Here is a 20403-nt window from a genome sequence, read left to right on the forward strand (position 1 = left end):
TTTTGAATGTTTATGTAAAGCACAACATGCAAAGTCTCTCCTCAGAGCTTATGAAGAACTGAACATATATGATGATGACCCCTAGAGCTACAATGGAAGAGTGCAGTCTTATTATTATTTATTTATTTATGCATTTCTTTTTTTGTTCCAACTTTTAGTTCTTTTAAATCAAAGCTTGAAACTTTTCTGTTTGCTGCTGCCTTTTATTAAACCAGATAATGATCTTATACTGCACTAGAGCTTTTACTCTTGTGTGTAATATTCTATTTTAGCTTCTATCCTAGCTTTTATTTTTAGCTTGTTTTTATTTTCTAATATTTAATGTTTTTATGTTTTTATAACTGTTTTAATTATGTCTTAATGTTCTTTTGCACTTTGTGGCAATGTTTTTGAATGTTTATGTAAAGCACTTTGAATTGCCCTGTTGCTAAAATGTGTTATACAAATAAAGCTGCCTTGCCTTGCCTTACTCTCTCTCTTTTTATCAGTGTTATGATGTTGTTTTATACAATATCCTACAATAATAAAGATGTGTTTGTGGAAAAACTTGACTCCAGTCAACTAGAATTGTGAGTGGGACCCAAGGCCATAGCCTGCTACAGAGTAAATTAATTAATTAATTAAATTAATAAATTCTGTAATATCCAGTTATAATGTTAGTTAAAATCTTCGTCGTCAAGGTGTCTTAAAATGAAATAAAAATCTAAATGTGTGGTGTATGGGGTAAGGCATACTCTTTTGTATTGTGCAGAAATACGTCTCTAATCTTTAATGTTTTTATGTTTTTATAACTGTTTTAATTATGTCTTAATGTTCTTTTGCACTTTGTCGCAATGTTCTTGAATGTTTATGTAAAGCACTTTAAATTGCCCTGTTGCTGAAATGAGCTATACCATCAAACTGTACAACACCTCTCTAGGGAGGGGGGGGGGGGGACAAAGGAGGAAGGTCTGCAGGACAGATAATAATGCACACAGTGCACTTTCATAGACTAAGCTACTGGAGTTACCCTGCACTATACTCAATTTTAACAGTCTCTTCTGCACTTTTTAATAGTCGTGTATCACAGCTGTTACCCTGCACTACATTCAGTTTTAACAGTTTTCTTCATCTCCTTGTATTTTTACATCTGGTATATATTTTTTTGTACTTTGTACTTTGCACTACTAACTTTTTTACTGCCTTTTTACTAACACATATGTTTTGCACTATGGAACTGTGATGCTGGAAACTTGAATTTCCCTCAGGATCAATAAAGTTACTATCCATCCATCCATCCATCCATCCATCCATCCATCCATCTATTTATCTATCTATCTATCTATCTATCTATCTATCTATCTATCTATCTATCTATCTATCTATCTATACAAATAAAGCTGCCTTGCCTTGCCTTTTCTATTGTGCGGAAATACGTCATACACGTTTGCGCCGTGCGTCATGACGTCATAGCTACACCATTTTAATATGCTCTGCGATGGCTCGGACAGCTCCGGCCTGCAGCGACAAACCGAGCAGTACTGACGGACTCCTGACTATAACATCCACTGCAGAGATGTACCAGCTTGTGTGGTAAGTTATGTCTACACTGAGATAACTGAATGACTCCTAAATGCGTAGTTATTATATGTACAACTCACCGTGCTAATTAGCTTTAGCTTAGCAGCTAACATTAGCAGCTAACATTAGCCCAACAGCTTCACGTTCAGTGGAAACTGTCTGTGGACTGATGGTACTTAATGTCTGTCTGTAGCTGTATTTACTTCAAGGAGCCCTTACCAGTGCGTGTTATTATCACTGTTATTTTACTAGCTTCCTCTCTACAATAGGTGAGATGGTTCAGTCGCCCCCTGGCTGCATACATCGCTTTCTAAACTTGGCAGCTCACGATAAACCGTGAAATACTGCACCGACAAAGGTGTTTTGTTCATAGTGGTTCATGTACAATGTCGGGGAAATCCTGTCAAAGCTTGTTGACTGAGCAATAGCTCCACAACAATTGAGCCAACCTCACCTGTGCGTATCAGTGTTGTAAATATTTAGATTTTGGTAATTACACTATCCTCAAAACAGTCATCATATGATTGTTATTTCCTCTTGCTGAGCTGTGTCTTTGATTTGTTTTAGTATGTGAATTACAGCGTTTATAAATATATATATGAAGTGAATGTATATGTTTTTTCTGTAACAATATAAGATAAGATAAACTTCTATTGAGGTGAGGAAATGTGGTTGTTTCCGGTGCACACCTTGACTACAGTAAGCTCACATTACAATTAATGAAGCAATTTGGACGTATCTGAAAATGTAACCTACAACCAGGGAATGAAATTAGCACCTGCCACCGGCCAAATACAGGGTAAATGGTTGGCTGTGGCAGGTAAAAATTTCAGGTCACCTGCCACCATGGCAGATAGGTTTTCCTTATATTAAAGCAATTCCTAAATTAAAAATAGTCAGTGATTAAGGTTACATGATCCATATTTCTACTGTCTGTTACCGCTGACTCAGTGTTTCCTAGGGGTGTAAGAAAATATAAAAAATATGGAGTATTGCAATATTATGATTGTGATATTGTATCGATTCTCAAAAACCCTGTATCGATTTCTAATTAATAGTTAGTTACAAGCAAAGATTAACTCAGTCAATACTTTATTTTATTTGCAAAGAGAAATGCAAATGCAGATCCAATTATTCTGATTCCATAAAATAGTTTAAAAAACATTTTTCTACTCAGATTTTATGCATATGGCAGTGTGTTTTTTTTTACTATGACCGTTTTCCTAAATTAGATTTAAAAAAATCAATACATCACCTTGCTTACAGTACCGCAATATGTAGCGATATTTTGAATCGTAACCCTTGTATCATGAAACGTATGTTATCGCCAGATTATTTCTAATACACAGTCCTAGTGTTTTCAATTCTAAAGCGTTCTACATAGATTTCAGAAGTGGCAGACAAAAAAAATAGTAGAAATGTTCAGTGACCTGCCACAGTGGCACGTGAGGAAAAAACTTATTTTCAGACCCTGCCTACAACAAAGCTATTTATTTTATGGGAAACCATAAATATTTTGTATATTATCCTGTTTTGTATGATCTGTGGAGAGAAGCATCAGGCTGGATCTGTTACAGGATTGGGCAGGTTTTTCCTTCATCATTAAATGTCCTACTGAGGTTAGGCTAGTGCCATTATGGTCAAAATGATAATCACGATTATTTTGATCAATATGGAGATCACAATTATTTATCATGATTATTAACTGATTTTAAGGACAAAATATTTTTATTGCACTTTCACATTTAAATCAGAGCGCTGCTTTCATTTCCAAGTTGTGCTACATCCCTGCTAATTATCAACTCTTCATCCAAATAAGACTTAAAATAAGGTTTGTCTTCACCTGGATTCAGTGCATTTTCATTTTGCTTGTTGGCAAAACGAGTAATATACATTATATTACACTTCTACTCTGGACTGCAACCGTAACATTCATGTAAGTTTTTCACAGGCTGCTGCTGTATAGTGAGCGTGCAGTGGCAAGACGGCTCCCTAAATGTGATGGTGGTGGCTGGCTGTTAGTTTAGGAGGCGCTTGATTTGATAAAGTTTTCTATGAGCAGAGCACACATTTTAAACGTCAATATTGCAGTCGATCATGTTCATTTAATTGTGGGGAGTCAAAATTGTGATCGCGATTAATATTCAATTAATTGTGCAGCCCTAGGTTAGGCTAGTAGAGGGAGTTGTCAAACAGCAGCAGCACTGTAAAGGTGTGCTTTACCTGCAGAATATTGCTAAAATAGACACAAAATACTGCAAAAGAACTGACACTGACGGTTATTGTTAATTGAAACTCCTGGCCACTTTATATTTTTGTGAGCTTTGTTCATTTGCAGTTCATTTGCACACAGTATGCCTGCACAATCTGCGATGTGCAATAACTTTGATATTGCAATGACGATATCACTTGCGATAAATAAACAAATATTGAAGTGTGCAAATTAGCTATACATATACTGTATTTTAGATATAACTAGGCTAAATGTGATTTCTATAGCAGCAACAGTAATGTTTACAACAGAAAAGTCACTACATAAACTCATTAATATCTCACTGGAAACAAATCTAAAATTTTAATAAAATAAATCATATTGAAAATACTGAGTGAAGCCTAGAAAGACTGAAGAATACAGACATCAGTCATTCCTTCTCCCTCTGCTGATGTGAACCACTGCATGTACCGCTGGTAGAGGGAGAAGGGGCTGTTTTGTATCGGCCAGCAGTTAAGTTTACAAGTAAAATATGTGGCAAACTAACCTAAACAGTTAGACCACAGAGCCTACTGCCTGCTTTTGTTTTAGTAGACAAGGGTTACGTTGCCCCTACTGTATACTTTATGAAGATAATAAATTAATAACACAGATGCTCCGTAGTCTGCACCCTTGTCAATAACGGCGCATCACCGCTTCACTCCTTCCGTTCCACCCTTAACAATAAACTCCCTGGACACAAACACTGGACAATTGCTTACTAGAGGGAACTAAAGTTATCCAGAACACAACAAAATAACTTGCAGTTGTTTACAATTCGCTGTTAGCCGCCGAGCTAGCTCGCTGTGCCTATGTAAACATAGCTGCAGTGGATGAGAGACTGCGGACAGAGCCGATTGAAATATCACTTTCCTACATGTTTAACCATTTCATCATGTTTGTGCTTGTTGAACAGGTGTAATGATAAAGTATCTTGGCTTTACACGTACAAAGTTTTATTGCACTTACTTACAGTAACGAGCATAGTTGTTGTCAACTAAACTTCACCTGGTTCCCTTTACTATCTTCTCGTTGTTTGTTGACTTCGCTCTGTGTGTGTATGTGTTTGGAGAGCTCCGAAGCAGAGCAGGGAGAGGCTGCAGCGTGATAATAAATACTAAAATTGTTATTCCCGGAGCCCGTTTAATACCGGGTTTCGGTAACCATCCCAAAATACAATGATTTCTCTTATTCATCACGTTTTAGAGAGCCTTTTGCGATGTGTTTATCGCGCATGTTCATATCGCTACGGCGATGAAAATATGATTTATCGGTCAGCCATAGTTCACAGCACTGTGTGGTTGCTTTTCAAGTGTTTTTATAGAGTGCAGTGGTTGAAAGCTGGTGGGACCCACAAATAACATGGTGATAAATAGCCTATATAAATCTCCCAACTTCTGGATCAGCCATGATCCTGATGCTGCGGATTCATTTGGGGCATCCCTATTATTGCATCCCTGTCTTGCATATGTTTCCTGTTGTTGCATATTTTGCCTACTTTAGCTCTCTCAAGGTTCTCTGTTTTTAACGTTATAAGGAAGTGGAAGTGGAAGTAGACCATGACAGCACATGTGTGGGTCATTCCATATGTACACATCCAACATCCAACTCAGGAGGAGGCACAGGAGTCTTTTAAAGCTGTGGTGTCTTTGGCAGATTTCCCTCAGAATTTTAATTGGGTTTGTGGTTGTGTATCTTTCTCTTGTGCTGCCATTTTGAAAATGTCAGTCTTTTAATCTTAACACCCTTGAAGGTGCGAAATGCAAGATTGGGAGCATTTCTATTGCCTCCACACGGCTCTAAACATGGCGACGGGTGAGCCGACGACCTGTAGCTAACGGTGCTGACAGAGCTAACCGTGTTAACCTGGTGGGAAACGGGAGGGTGGGTGCTATGCTTCCACAATGGCGGAGGTCGGTTGGGACAGCGTTATCAGTGGTAACCACCGTATGAGAGCAGTGCAGAGCGGCAGCCTTTAGCCAGCCAGTAGGGCACTCTCCCATGCACAAACATGCACTAAAAGCACGCACAACTATGTCAACAAAGGAAGGAGATGCTTGAATTACAACACAAACAGAGGGAGAGCAACTTCATTCTCTGCTCAGGGAGACATTACTCCACTATATCTTTACATAGCAAGTAGTTGTTTGTTGCTATATTAATGCTCTGAATATCGTACGCATTGACCACTCCACATGCTGAAGCTCTTGACAGCTGCTGGACCCAGGCGGATGAAGTAGGAATCCAATTCATCTTTAGGAACAGCACTGAAGCCTGGGATGTATTTGTACCTGAACACAGTGTCATTCTTAAACGCAGTGTGATGAGGATCAAACACCCTGACCTCTTGAAGGAAATTAATGTCAGGTTGTCCGTATGACCTGCACTTGCTGAGATTCTCCTCTGCATTGTTGTATGTCTGTTCCAATGTGTTGAGGAGATGTGTCTTTATGGCAAAAGATGGGTCAAGCCCCTCAAAGTACTGGGCACATGCTTCATACTGTAGCAGTTCATCTGCAGATCCTCCAGGTAGTCAAAAACCTTGGTGGTCATAGTGCATTTGCTCTGGAAGCTTAAAGCTTTGTTTATATTCGCGCGAGACATCGTGGCGCGGGCCTCCGTAGATGGCGCGTGTGCTACGAGCATGCACAGAGGCGTTTATGCTCAAGGCGTTGTTCGTTGCAGTGTGCTCCAAAAAGACAGAGGGCGTAGAAACAAAATATTCTGTGGCTAAGCAAGAAGTTAACGAGTGATACCGGAAAGGAAAGTAGGCCAAACATTGCATTTGTGTACTGTAATTATGACTGTTGCTTACCTCCAAGTCAAAATTATTTTTTGTCTCTCGGTGCTTCCTATCTGGTTGCCACTCTTTCCAGGAGACCTTTTTTTAGGTTCTACAAAATGATCTCTCATATCGTTTCACAGCCAGCAGCAAAAAGCCTCGGTTTTCCCCAGTGTGTTGCCTTTTTCTTTTCAAGAATGTAATGACATGCGATTGTCCCTGTGGTCTCTCAATGAACAGTTGTAGAGATGTCTGTACACGACGTAGGCAAACTTGCTTGGCCAGTCTTCCCTTGAAGGCATCCATGTTGAAAAGAAAGGCACAGCGCACACAGTTGACGCGTACTTACACAAATTCAGAGGTGCACGACAAAGACCGCAACAACTTGCGGAGCCTTCGCGCACCACATGAAAGCAGCACTACCGCAGCTGTCTGCCTCGCGCGCACTGAATGTAGCGCATAACAGGACATAATGCGTAAAAAATTCCGGTTTTGGCCAATTTTGACAACACACACACAAGCAAACAGGGAAAACAAGCCTCTATATCTTTGTGATAAATACTACACTAACTTTACTAACCATGCATATTTAATTTAACTCACCTTGATTCTTTCAGCACTTGCAGTAGATCTGGATGCAACAGCCTCTGTCATGTTTTTTTTTTGTCAGCCATTCTCCGGGTGTGTTTTGCGGTAGAAAAGTGTTTGTCTGTTTAAAATGTACCTTTTAAAGGGAGATTTGTCAGGTGTTTAATACTATCAGCATGGGAGTGAGCAAATATGCTTGCTTTATGCAAACGTGTATACATTTATAATTGGAAATCAATTGACAACACCAAACAATGACGAATATTGTCCAGAAACCCTCACAGGTACTGCATTTAGCATAAAAAATATGCTCAAATCATAACATGGCAAACTCAAGCCCAACAGGCAACAACAGCTGTCAGTGTGATGACTTGACTATGACTTGCCCCAAACTGCATGCGATTATCATAAAGTGGGCATGTCTGTAAAGGAGAGACTCGTGGGTACCCATAGAACCCATTTTCGTTCACATATCTTGAGGTCAGAGGTCAAGGGACCCCTTTGAAAATGGCTATGACAGTTTTTCCTCAACAAAACTTTGGAGTGTCATTAAGCCTCCTTCAGGACAAGCTAGTATGACATGGTTGGTACTAATGGATTCCTCAGGTTTTCTAGTTTCATAAGATGCCAGTATCTTCACTAGGCCCGATACAACCTAAAAATCGCAAGTTGCGTAAATGCGTTAAAGAAATTAGTGGTGTTAAAACGAGTTTGCATTATCGCGTTAACTTTGACAGCCCTAGATCCACCACAACATTGCTCACAGTGCAAAACAGTTTACCCACACTTTCGTGCAGAACATCAGGGAATTGCCTTGTACGGTCTTTAGCTGTAATTTATGTTTGTAAATATGAGATGTTTGTGTCGAACATATCTGCATCTTCACAACCAGTAAAACAAGCAAGTGAGTTTGATGACGTTGCACGGCATAATTGGGCAGGGGACTGCTGTGAATCTTTTTTTTCCCACCCCTATTAACTATTTTTCATTGTTGGGGTTGTGTAACGTTGTCAACATTTGTTCGGTTGCTCCGTAACTACTGGATAGCAACTTTTTGCAAGATGTGTTCACAACTTGTTTCAGTTTCCCTCCAAGTGGCCAAAAGAATCAGTTAATGTAGGTTCAATGGTTACAGAGTTTAACGGACATGCTTTAAATACCTGTACAGTTTCACAGGGTGTGTTTGAGGTCATTAGCTTGCAGTGTTGGTCCATGCACCTTGGAGGTAGGTGAGGTTGTGCCAGAAATTCCTACTCTCCCCAACGCAGATGGCCAGAAGGTGTGGAAAATGTGTTATGAATCCACCACGCCTATCATGATGTATATTTCATGCAGACAGTATTATTACAAAGGTAACTCTGAAATACACACTGGATAATTGAATTTGTCATGAAGTCCTGAGTGAAATCATGCAATGCTGCCTGACTGGTTCACTGGTACAGCAGCAAAATCTGAGAAAGTGAATAATCTGAGCATAAAGACACAAAATTTCACTGTCTTAATTACTTCAAGACTGCATTGTATACAACACAAACTAATTGTGTATTCACCTCAAGGCAATATTCAGTAGAGGCACCTTTACAACCTTGAGATTGTGGCAAAGTCTGTATCAGTTTTTCAACAGTGTTTTGTTTTTGTTTCTCGCATCATACAGCTGTGACTAGTGAACCTGGGGAACAGCGGTGGTATGCACAGTGTTTCCAGCTCTGCCATGGTGTCCAGTATATATTTCAGAGTTGCCAGAGGCCGCTTGGTGGGCTCACTTACTGGTGCTTTTCTCACTTGGACACTCTATAGACTAGAGGATGGCCTGTCAGTGCCTGGAAAGTTTTCTTGCATTCTTCCTCTCTAAACTACAGAATTACATAATATTATGAAGCATTGCATTACGTAAAATGATTACCAAACAAGTTTCTCAGTTGCACATTCTCTCTCCTGGGCACTCTCTCTCTCTCTCTCTCTCTCTCTTTCTCTCTCTCTCTCTCTCTCTCTCTCTCTCTCTCTCTCTCTCTCTCTCTCTCTCTCTCTCTCTCTCTCAATGACATGTTTTGGACTAGTATAGGCTAGTAGTTGGTTACATAAATGTTTTAAATGTCAGGATCTAATGGCATACCTCTACTAGGAGTGCCAATTTACCAAAGACAGGCAGGTTCCAACCTTGTATGCAACCCATCTTTTGGTTATAAAGCTAGGTTGGATGATGTGGGTTGACCCTTTTAGATTGACCAGAGAGATGGGTCACTATATTGGTCTGAAAGGGGCATGAGAGACTTGGGCATGTTGGAGTCTGGTAATGTGGGGGGTTTCTCTCAGGCACCTCTTGCTACTAATATACTTTGTGGATGGTAGAGCATTCAGTGATAAATTGGACCGCTTAAGGATATCTTATTACCTTGTTTTACCTTGACCCTTTTTTTTCTAGAGGACAGAATTGTGCCTTTTGCAATTGGGGTTGGGGGTAGTTGCTCTGAGCCATGTGAAACCGCAACTACTCAAGACGTGCTGGCACAGCATGAATGATTTTCCATAGGACAGCAAGGTGAAGTTAAAGAAGTTGTTTACCTTGGTGATATTTTTGAAGTGAGCTTGTTCCCATACTGCAGTAAGAGCCTGCAGTGTGGCCTGTAGCTGCTCATCTGACAAGCTTGCTGTCATTTTTCCAACACTGTCTTTTTTTTTTTCTTTTTTTTTAAACTGATTTGTGACTGTAAGAAAGTTTTAAAAAACTTGACATTATGTTTTCTTTCTCAACTTCTTGAAGTGCAGGCCTGTTGAGCTGGATTCTCTGTGTTGATAGTCTTAAAGCAATGTAAAGTCTATTCAGAAGCTTAGATATGAGATCTGCATCAGCCAGTTGTTGTATCTGTGAAAGTAATGTCCACTTTCTGCAGTGATTCTTTTTTTTTCTTCGAAAAAATGGGTCCAGCTCCAAGCACTCCCCAAATTCTTGTTTTCCACATTACTACTACTTCTTCTGTCACTGTTTATATTCACTACTGCACCGCTCAAATCACCTCTGTGTCTGTGCACTGAAAAGTGTCTACCTGCTGTCAGAGAAGAGATGGGGGAGTGGGATCAAAACCTGGACTCTGCAGTGCACAATCGTGCTCAGTTGAGCCTCTTCCCGGAGGGCTGTCACATTGATGCGGATCAACCCGATGACTGTAATCAAAGAACTTTTATATATGCTTTTGGTACAGTGGTGGGTAAGCAACTCCCAAATGAATCAAAGGCCCTGTTCAGACCTGACATTAACATGCGTCCTGGGTGATCCGAACACAAGTGAACAGCTTTAAGTATGTCTGTTCACACCTGGCATTAGAATGTGCCTCCACATGCGTCTTAAGTGACCACTTGTGATCCGATCTCACTTCCTCGATCTATATGCAAATAAATACATAGTAAACACATGGCTAATACAGCAGGTGTTGTGACAGAATATTACATGAATGTCAATAGTAATATCCTTCATATTCAAGAATTCGGGTACATTTTATTGACATCAAAACAAAATTTTATTGTACTTCCACACGTTGCCGGCACCGCTGCCTTTGCCAGGCAACAGCGGCGTACAGAGCTTCAGAGAGCCGAGGATGAGAGCGAGCGGGTGTGAGCTCTGTGCAAAATAGCAGAACAAAAACGCAGACACATCTCCGACAATATGATAATAATTCACACCGCGTGCCTAGTCTGATAGTTTGTAGATATGTAGCTTCTTGATAAGATATATTTTAATAAAATACAGTTGTACTGACAGAATACAGTAGAGCACAGAAGCTGTTGCCATGCTGCGAGGCAGACAAGCGCCCACGTCTGCCTGTCTATTCACCTGAGGAGTGCAGTGAGGCCCCGTGGATCCCAGCGGGACGTCAGTGGAGTAGAAGGTCCTTAATGTGGCCCAGAACACCTCGGCGTACACACTGCTAAAAGAATGTGGCCATATATTGCCCAGACCACCTCTGAATGTGGTCTGAACGATCGGATCGCAATGTGTCCTCAGTGCATCTTGAGTGCGTTCACACTTGTACCTAGAGCTGTCCACTTGGGTTTCCAATCACTGAGGATGCCTGTTAATACCAGGTCTCAACAGGGCCATCTGAATGTATTGGGATGATGAATAGATCCTGGACATATTTAAAAAGCGAACTAGTGATTGCCGGATCTTACCGAAAAGGAACAGATTCAGCAATCATTAGTGAAAACAGTAAGCGAAAACCCCTTATCTGAATTGGTCAACGCGTGTCATCCGACCTGGTTTGGGTCATTTGGAATGAATGCGAAGTAACACTGCATAGTCATCTGGCATATATTTTTAAGTTTTGTTTGATTTTTTTTTTTCCTCTATCCCCCCAGGTGCTGATACAACATGGAAAACCTTAGGAGAGGGATGGACATTCAGCTCGCAAGGACCTCATTTTAGGACCAGTGTGTTGAGAGAGTGGACACACTGATTCTCACATGGAAACCGATTGCGTGGGTGTCTGGATAAAGTTTCACTCATACTTGCAGATTGAAAAGTGATGCCATCAGCACATCGCCAAAATAGTTTCATCATGGAAAAGCAGAAATCAGTGAATACTGTTGCTTCAACGCATTTGGGTGGAGAATCAAGTACCTTCATCTGCACTGAGTGTGGTGATGGGTTCAGTCAGTACTCTAATGTGTTGGCCCACATGGCCATTCATGGACCTTTGGAGTCATTTTCCTTAGATGGCTCATCCAATGGATTTGAAATCCCGCGGGAATATGTGCTACAAGAAAATGGCACACTGACAGTTGTGAATGGCTTGGAGTCACATTCCTCTGTAAAACCAGTATCTCCTGGAGTCCTGCCATCGCATTTCCCAACCCCTATCAAACCAGTGTCTCCAACTCTAAGGCCTCAGCCTTCACCTTACAGAGATGTGTTCAGGCCAAGGCCATCAGACTTGAACTTGGAGAAGTCTCGCCAGGGCAATTACCGTTGTGAAATATGTAGCAGATCATTTAACAGCCTGCAGAGTTTACATCGTCACCAGCAGTATAGAAACACAGAGCGAGGTTACAAGTGCACTTTGTGCTGTAAGATCTTTGAGGGTAGACAGGACCTTAAGAATCACCTCCAAGACCATGCCAATGAGAGGTTTCACTGCTGTAGTCATTGTGGTAAGCGATTCCTTAAAGTGGATGCACTTAATGCTCACCAAAAAGAAAATCACCTCGTTGCCAAGGCTACAGCTTTGGGTAATTCTGTGAATAAGCAGGAAAAGAAGATTGAGAAAACATATCCTTGTAGGAAGTGCAAGTGTAATTTTTTCTGGATGTCAGATTTTCAGACACATTCACTGCACCTTTGCAAAGGAAAAGAGGCTGATGCTACTTTGGCATCTGAAATTGAAATTGAAGTGAACTCTAAAGAAGACGCGCCACTTGAAAACCGCTACAGTAACGGCACATCTATTGATGTTAAGAATGGGCATAGTAAAGCCATTCTTGACTTCTCTCCCACACCGTACAGATGTGGTTTATGTGGTGATCGTTTCCAAAGGTTAGCAGCTCTGAAGGAGCATCATCTCACACATCAAACTCAGGAGGAAATAGATCAGCAGAATCAAGAATCACAAAGAACCTTTAAGCGAAGAATGCCACCTAAAGGTAGACGTAGAAGAACAAGTAATCCAAATGGCAAGCTGCATCCTTGCAAGCACTGTCATCGCGTCTTTAATCATTCTAGTAGTTTATCTCGGCACATGAGATACCATAAGGGTACTATGCATACATGCGTATTTTGTGGTAGACATTTTCCACAGCGCTGTGATCTGAGAAGGCATATAGCCATGTACCACAAAACTGAAATAGAAAAGAAACCAGGTTTGAAACACTTCAACACAAATCCACAAAATGGGCCTTCTCCCAATTCTCTTAATGGGGACACAAACTCTCCTGACGAGAAAAGCAAGAGCTCCTCTGACAATGAACAAACGGCATCACCAGAGCAATATCCAAAGGGGAAACAATCGGGAAAAGCGGGTCGAGTTAACTACAAGTGTCAGGAATGTGGAAAGAGATTTGGGCTCTTGTGTGTGTACCAACGGCACTTGCGCTATCACAAAAAGGAGCCTAATAAGTGCCCGAGGTGTCCAGCTCAATTCAAGAACTCTTCATCCCTTGAGCTTCACCTTCAAAATCACCCAAGCACAGGAGAACCAAATGATGATGTTGGACAAGCATCTCACGACACTGGTTCCAGTGGGGACCCTGCCTTAGAAAAGGGAAATGGAGAGGACATAGAGGATGACTATATGGACCATACTCCAAATGATAAAGGAAATTCTTCAGAGGTTCTTTACGAATGCACTGAGTGCACTGAGACATTCTCATGCTTGGACACGTTTCTTCAGCACCAGACTTCTCATGGCTCAGAAAACAATGGGTAACTATCATGTCAGATCCACTAGTTATTGTTATTGCCAACAATCAAGCTCTCAGTAGTTGAGTGTTTTTTGATTCTTTCGAATGCAAGTATTTGAAGACCTGTATATTGATGTAAAGTTTGTAATGTTTTTTTTATATATATATACATCATTAATTTCATTCAAAGCCTTTCGCTCCTTTGTGGAGCATAGGCCGTTGACCACAGTCCGCCAGAGTCTTTTGTCCTGGGCTTTCCTCTCCAGTTGTTTCCATGTCAACCCGCTCTGTGTATATATATATATATACATAACTACTTTTATACACTTTTTTTGGCATGTGGAGAAAAATTCTCTGTATTGGTGAATTTCAGAGAACTGTGGGAACCAGGAAGTAAGGCTTGGGTGAGCATACCAAAACAGCATATGTCTGTCATTGATAAATTGCAAATTTGAACCTGGTATTCTCCCACAGGCTACAGGTGTGGTTAACTTGATGTCCCACCAATTTGTTGTCTAGCTAGGATGAATATGCTGTTTTCTAATGTTTTTTTGAATAACTACTTTTATACACTTTTTTTTCTTTGGCATGAGGAGAAAAGTTCTGTTTAATGATGAATTTCAGAAACCAATGGGAATCAGGAAATAAGGCTTGGGTGGGGGCATACCAAATGAATTTTGAATTAAATTCAAAATTTCCATAACAATATATGTCTGACATCGGTAAATTGCAAGTTTAATAGTATTCTCCAACAGGCTACCGGTGTAGTTAGTTTGATGTCCCACCAATTGTTGACTAGCTAAGATGAATATGTAGCTTCATTGTATTTTTAGTGGCTACCAATGCTGTTATTGTCAATCACATTGCCTCATTTTTCATCATGTTTTACTTGCAAGTATGTGATTTTTGAAATTATCTTAAATATGTATATGTATGTCTTCCTTTTTGAAAGGGTAGCATCGTCATGAGTGGATTTTTAATTGTGCCATTAAAGTTGTACAGAGAAATTACTTTATCTGCCATCAGTTTTGTTTTGACTCCCTTTTTGCTGTTATCAGGCAGTAAGAAAACCTCATTGACATTTTTTTTTTTTCCTTCTACATGTAATTTAGGTGTCTTATTTTATATTTTTATTGAATTGTACAGCAAATTAATGGCAACTGCACAGATTGAAATTCTTGCGTTGGTTGTGGATCAGAAATGTTGGCAAATGTATAAGCTACTCGATTTCAAAGATACTTGACACGGTTCTTGTGATTTTGTGACACTTGCATGCAATTCATAGGAAACCATTCCTGTGATTGGTTCTTGTGGCCTCTATTGAAAATAACTGTTTTGTTACTGCACTTTCCGTATTACTAATGCAGTAACAGCCACGTCATCTTAACTTTGTCGCAGAGTCTGAGCTTTGTGTTTCTCTTTCTATTAAATACATTAAACAATTGAATTAATCTTAGCTATTATTTTGTTATGAGCAGCCATGTCCATTTTAGATGTAGTAAAAGAGCTGATAATGACGTCGCAGAGTCGCTCTTGCTGCCTGTTTGTCCTTGTGGCCAACTTAAATACTGAAATAATCTCCTGTGCCCAAAAAACATTCTCAGTTTGCCATTATTGAGACACCTCATTTAATGAACTCCCTGAATCTCCCATACAGTGACCACAGTACAGTTTAGACAAGAAAATGCTTGCTTAAACAATTTGTGAACCTGAATTCATGCAGACATACTGGTTCTTTAACTTTTTGTGCAAATATACAACATGCATATTACAGTGGACTGAGCTGAGTGTGTGCCCTAGTTTTCTTTACTGCAATCTCTTTTTCCAAATGTTCTTGCGTGCGTAGACTGTACCAATGGTCTATGGTTTTCCTGTTTGGTGGCTATGAGACACAAAGCGTTTAAGCTGCAGTTAAGACAATGGCATTGTATTCTTATAGGCCTATAGAATGGAGTTGGTGTATTCAAGATACTGAGGGCCTGTTAGTCTAAAATGAAAAGCCTACTGCTTAGGTCAGACTGTTTTTTTTGTCTCTATGAAAGTACTTATGCAGTGCCTGTTCAAAAGGGGCCTGTTCAAAAGGGGCCTGTTCAGAACAGGCCGAATGCTTGGCCCATGGTACTGCTGCTTGCAGCCTTCTCGAGAACCGCTAATACAAACAACTTCACACTCAACACTCCGCTTCCTTGGGTCCTGAGCAATACACCTGCCATGACATAGTTGAATCACACACCCAAGTCGCAGCTACTCTGGGCCCCCCAACTAAAAGGGCCCCAAACCGCTATAGATTTATTATGATGTTTAGATATAAATATATTGAATTATGTTACAATGTAAGTATATTACTATATGTACCCTGAAATAACTTACAAAAGGTCCCCAAAGCACTTAAACATTTTCAACTCAACTTACTGTGTACTTCTTCTTCAGAGGAAAACATTGTAGAACTATATTTACCTGACAGAAATGTTTCTAGTTACGTTGCCGATTCAATCCAGCATCATATAAAAATTGAGAGCTCCACCTTGATCAGACGTTCAGAAAATGTAAGTACACTGTACTGATAATGCCTCTCTTTCACTCTTCATTTGAAGTAAAAAATTCAATGCAGGAACTTTACTGTGCAGTATCTGTAGTTTTACTCTTATAGTTAGGGCGCATACCTTATGGCCGCAAATGTCCTGTACAGCGGTTTGATTCCCATCTGTCCAGACCGTTGGCTGCATGTCATGCCCCTACTCTTTCCCCACATTTCCTGTCTCTCCACTGTCAAATAAAACTATAAAATGCCCCAAAAAATTATGTTTTAAAGACTGACCTCTGCTAATTCTAACATACCCAGTTACAGAAACGGTGAAAAGTAAAGCAAGATGGTATTCGCCTGGGGCCCCCAAATCCGCCCCTGAAAAACACACCCAAGTCACGGCTACTTGCGGTCAGAAACATCGCTGAAATACACTCAGCGGAGGTATTCATTTCAAAATAAGCATATTAGTCACTGACTTTGACATAACCACCGTGGTTAAACTGTAGAGCATGGATTTAACTAGCGGAGGTATTTCGCTGGCAGTAACGTTATTAATGTTATAAGTTATTATGGCAAACTTACTCTGCCATTGCATCTCAAATTGTGTGACGCTGTTCCAATAGGCTATCTTCTCATGCTCGAGTTTGGTTGTAACGTTAAGGCCCAGACACCAACCCAACATCCGAGAACTAGCAGCGATGAAGGCCGCCCATTAAGTCGCCTCACGTTGCCTTTGTCTTGGCCAAAACTCGTTGGCTTGCTTTTGAACAGCCAATCAGAGTGATTTCTCTAACCAATGAGCTCCCCCATCGATTCAACAAACTGAATTGGCCAAAAAAAAGACTAGAGCCGACGTTGCAGGACACACCTCAAAAACTAGGCCGACAGACGCTCACCGACGGCCCCAAACTGCGGCAAAAGTGAACTCCAGTGAATGAGCCGATGCCTGTAAAGGCCCGCTGCGGACAACAGGCTTGACTCAGTCCGCAGAGCCCTGAAGCCCCGCCCCCACTGCTGCACAGAGCTGTTCGCTTGTTTATTCAAAATTTGTTGATATTGTCCAAATCGCACCAACTTCGACACTGCACGTCATTGGGTCCCCAGCAATACACCCGCCTTGTGGAAAGTAGATTGGATGGATGGTTCTCGAGATATGCGAAGGACACACACTCATCAAAAATACAGACAGACAGAGATTTCTTGCTTTATAGTTAGATTTGGCAGTTATATACTAGCATACTATTTGGGCAGTGAGCAATAAATTCATTTTGAGCCAAAAAACATGTAGTGGTTAAAGTCTTTCCCCTGGGATCAAGCAGGTCTGCAATTAAAATTGTCCAGATCTTCTGCAAACCTTGATTTACTATCTTTACCTATGTATTAGAAAAATAAATCCTATATCAATTCTGCAACCTCTCTGATGCTGCCCAGCACAAGTAGTCTTGCAACTATAGGTGAAGTGAAATACCTTGCATCAACTCGATTCCCTACGCAATTGCACGTCAGCAACAAAGACATAATTTATGTCTTGTGACCACTTGTGCCTTTTCTTCCTGGCAGAAAAGCTCATATTACAACACCTGCCCTGTTACACATAACATTCCCACTAGGACAAAAACAGAATACAGTTTTAAGAAAAAACACTTGGAAACAACAATATATCACATTACATCCTCTTTCCCTATGGCAACATGCACTGTGGCCACATGGGTCTCCTTTACTGAAAGCATTCATAAGAATGGCCTCCAGTGCTTTCCTGTTTGCTCTTTACTATGGTAACCATTTGTTGCTCAGGAAAAAAAAATTTCCTCCAGGGGGCAGGCTAGTATGTTTTTTTTGTTGTTTTTTGTATCTTTCTTGCCCTGACCACACCCATATAGACATCAGCATAATTAACTGTTGCAAAGCCAGGATTCTGGTGCTTGTTCTACATCATGTAGCACATCTGACAGTTTTCAAAAGACCCCGAGAGGATTTCTGCCTTGCCTTAACCTACATCAGATGGATAGAAAACATGCATACAACCTGTTCCTCATAGTGCAGCCAACAGCACTGGCCTAAATGGCCTTGGGTTAAAAAAAAGTGAAATTCAACTGGTTGTTTGGTTACTAACTTATTCATCTTAACAAGCAAAGAAAACAGATTTCCTAACCTTCATATGAACTCCCTCTAATGACAGTTACATACGCATGACTGGCATAGTGCCTGTATCCGTCTTAATGGTCTTATGTGTACTGTCATTGATTCCAAGTTGTCCTGCGCAGAAAAATTAAACGTGCATTATACCATAGTCATCATAAATACACACTCCAGATTGGCTGACAGCGGCTAGTTAACATCTTTGAAATTGTAAGGACACTCCAGACAAAGATCAGGTGAATGAGTTATCCAAAGGCCCTGATACTCCAAAACAGACGCAGACAGCAGACTTGCAAGTGGTTCTGTATGCTATTGTGTCTGCACAGGCAGACTTGATCAAATGAACAGTCAGCCTGGTCATAATATTTGGGCTGCTCAACGAATTCTACAAGACATCCAACTGTGCAGAGTCTGGTAGACATGAGCAGATGGGGAAATTACATCACTCAGCCCCTCAAAGGTGACCCGAGCAAGGTCATTAGGTCGATTGTAGCTTTCCCCATAATTTCCTGTGTATCACTGGTATCTGTGTTCAGGAATTTACCATTCATGTTTGGCAGCAGGTTCTTGACCTCCACACAAAGGTCCCCACCTGACATTCCTACATGTCATTGATCTTTTTAATACATGGTGTGTTCACATTACCAGAAAACGTTCCACACTTGTCTGCAATTCTCACACACAAAAACATACTTCCTTTGAAATATTTGCCTCATCTTAGGAAAATCTGCAAAATGGCACATCCGTATTTACTAGGATATATAAACCAATTCAAGTGTCCTATTCCAGATCAGTGGGCAATCTTCAGGTCTGAAAAGTGAAGCCAATGCAGAAGTGCCTTAAATTTGCATTCTTCCTAATAGCCAGCAGGGGGCGACTCCTCTGGTTGCAAAAATAAGTGATTGTATAGAAGTCTATGAGAAAATGACCCTACCTCTCACTTTTACCTCAGTAAACATGAAGTTGATGAACATTTACGGTGTCAATCACTAGTTTCACGTCTTCTTCAATACAGCATGATGTTCATTTAGTAAATGATGGTCCCTTTAAGTGTCAAATAGACGATAAAGCAGGGTATGATTTAGGGCGTGGCTACCTTGTGATTGACAGGTTGTTACCACGGTGTTGTCCGGTTTGGGAGTTGTCCGTGTTTTCTTCTTACAACTTTAACCCTTTCACGGTGTTTTTTCAGTTCATGAAAGTTAATTGTAACATTTTGGTCGCCTAAAAAATACCTCATTCAGCGTTCGGTTGTACTTAGCTCCACCCTCTCGTGTCACTTCTGGTTGCAAAAAAACGACATGGCGACGGCCAAAATGCCGAACTCGAGGCTTCAAAGCGACAGTACACAAACTTAATGGGAAACCTCACGGTGACTACGTCCACTTCTTGTATACAGTACAGTCGGTGTATAGTGAGTGTAGACTATGTGCCTCCTCCAATGCACTTGTTACTACTGGATGGTAAACACTCTTCAAGACCTCTCTCCCTCTCAAAATATTAACTAATTCAGAAAGGATTGGATTCTTTGATCCCTCACCAGCTTTCCACCACTGAACATGTGTGAGTTGCTGATGCGATGGCCTAGAGGATCCCTACTGCGTCTGCACATTTCTGTGAATGCATGTTGCAGCTTATGTTACTGCTGTAACTAGAGGGGGCCCTCTTAGTCATAAAGCTGCCTGACCTACACATGTCCACATTGTGGTTTACATAACGCTTGTGACCCAAAGGAGTACATGAATACACATGCCAATCATGCAGCCTGACAGTTTAGGTAGCTGAGCATCATTCACAAGCGTGACAAAATATGAGGTGTGCACACAAAGGGGATGCATTAAAGCATTTTCCTGGAGCAACCGGTGGGGATCCTCTTGGTCACCAAACTGGCAGGACATCTGCCGGGAATTCAACTTGCAGTTCTTCTGCAGTAGGTGTTTTGTGCACACAACCCAAAAGTCCATACTACTTTTGATTATTGCTAGATTTTAGGAACCTGCCATGTGAACTGACCATTACGGAAGGTAATACTACAAAAGCAAAAGGCAAGGAAACAGAAAGGAAGCAGCTACGAGTGACCGAAGGACCATCTGAGGGACACTCATGGGATTTCTGACTTTGCCGAGTACATAGTTCTGCTATTGGTAGATCCACTTTTTGGGCTCA

The 20403-nt window shown here is 40.8% G+C and overlaps 1 protein-coding gene across 1 annotated transcript; it reads left to right on the top strand.

Moving 5' to 3' along the window:
* The first annotated feature begins 1419 nt into the window (after positions 1-1419).
* LOC141779278 (uncharacterized) lies at positions 1420-15018 on the top strand. The gene is made up of 2 exons (XM_074654034.1): positions 1420-1572; positions 11535-15018. The coding sequence occupies exon 2, from the start codon at positions 11702-11704 to the stop codon at positions 13595-13597; it is 1896 nt and encodes a 631-aa protein (XP_074510135.1). The 5' UTR covers positions 1420-1572; positions 11535-11701; the 3' UTR covers positions 13598-15018.
* The last annotated feature ends 5385 nt before the right edge of the window (positions 15019-20403 follow it).

The sequence above is a fragment of the Sebastes fasciatus genome, chromosome 12 (genome assembly GCF_043250625.1).
Source record: "Sebastes fasciatus isolate fSebFas1 chromosome 12, fSebFas1.pri, whole genome shotgun sequence".
NCBI classification, from domain to species: Eukaryota; Metazoa; Chordata; class Actinopteri; order Perciformes; family Sebastidae; genus Sebastes; species Sebastes fasciatus.

Bases quoted from the DNA above. Each gene is read 5' to 3' on its own strand.
- LOC141779278 (XM_074654034.1), top strand. From the start codon at position 11,702: ATGCCATCAGCACATCGCCAAAATAGTTTCATCATGGAAAAGCAGAAA.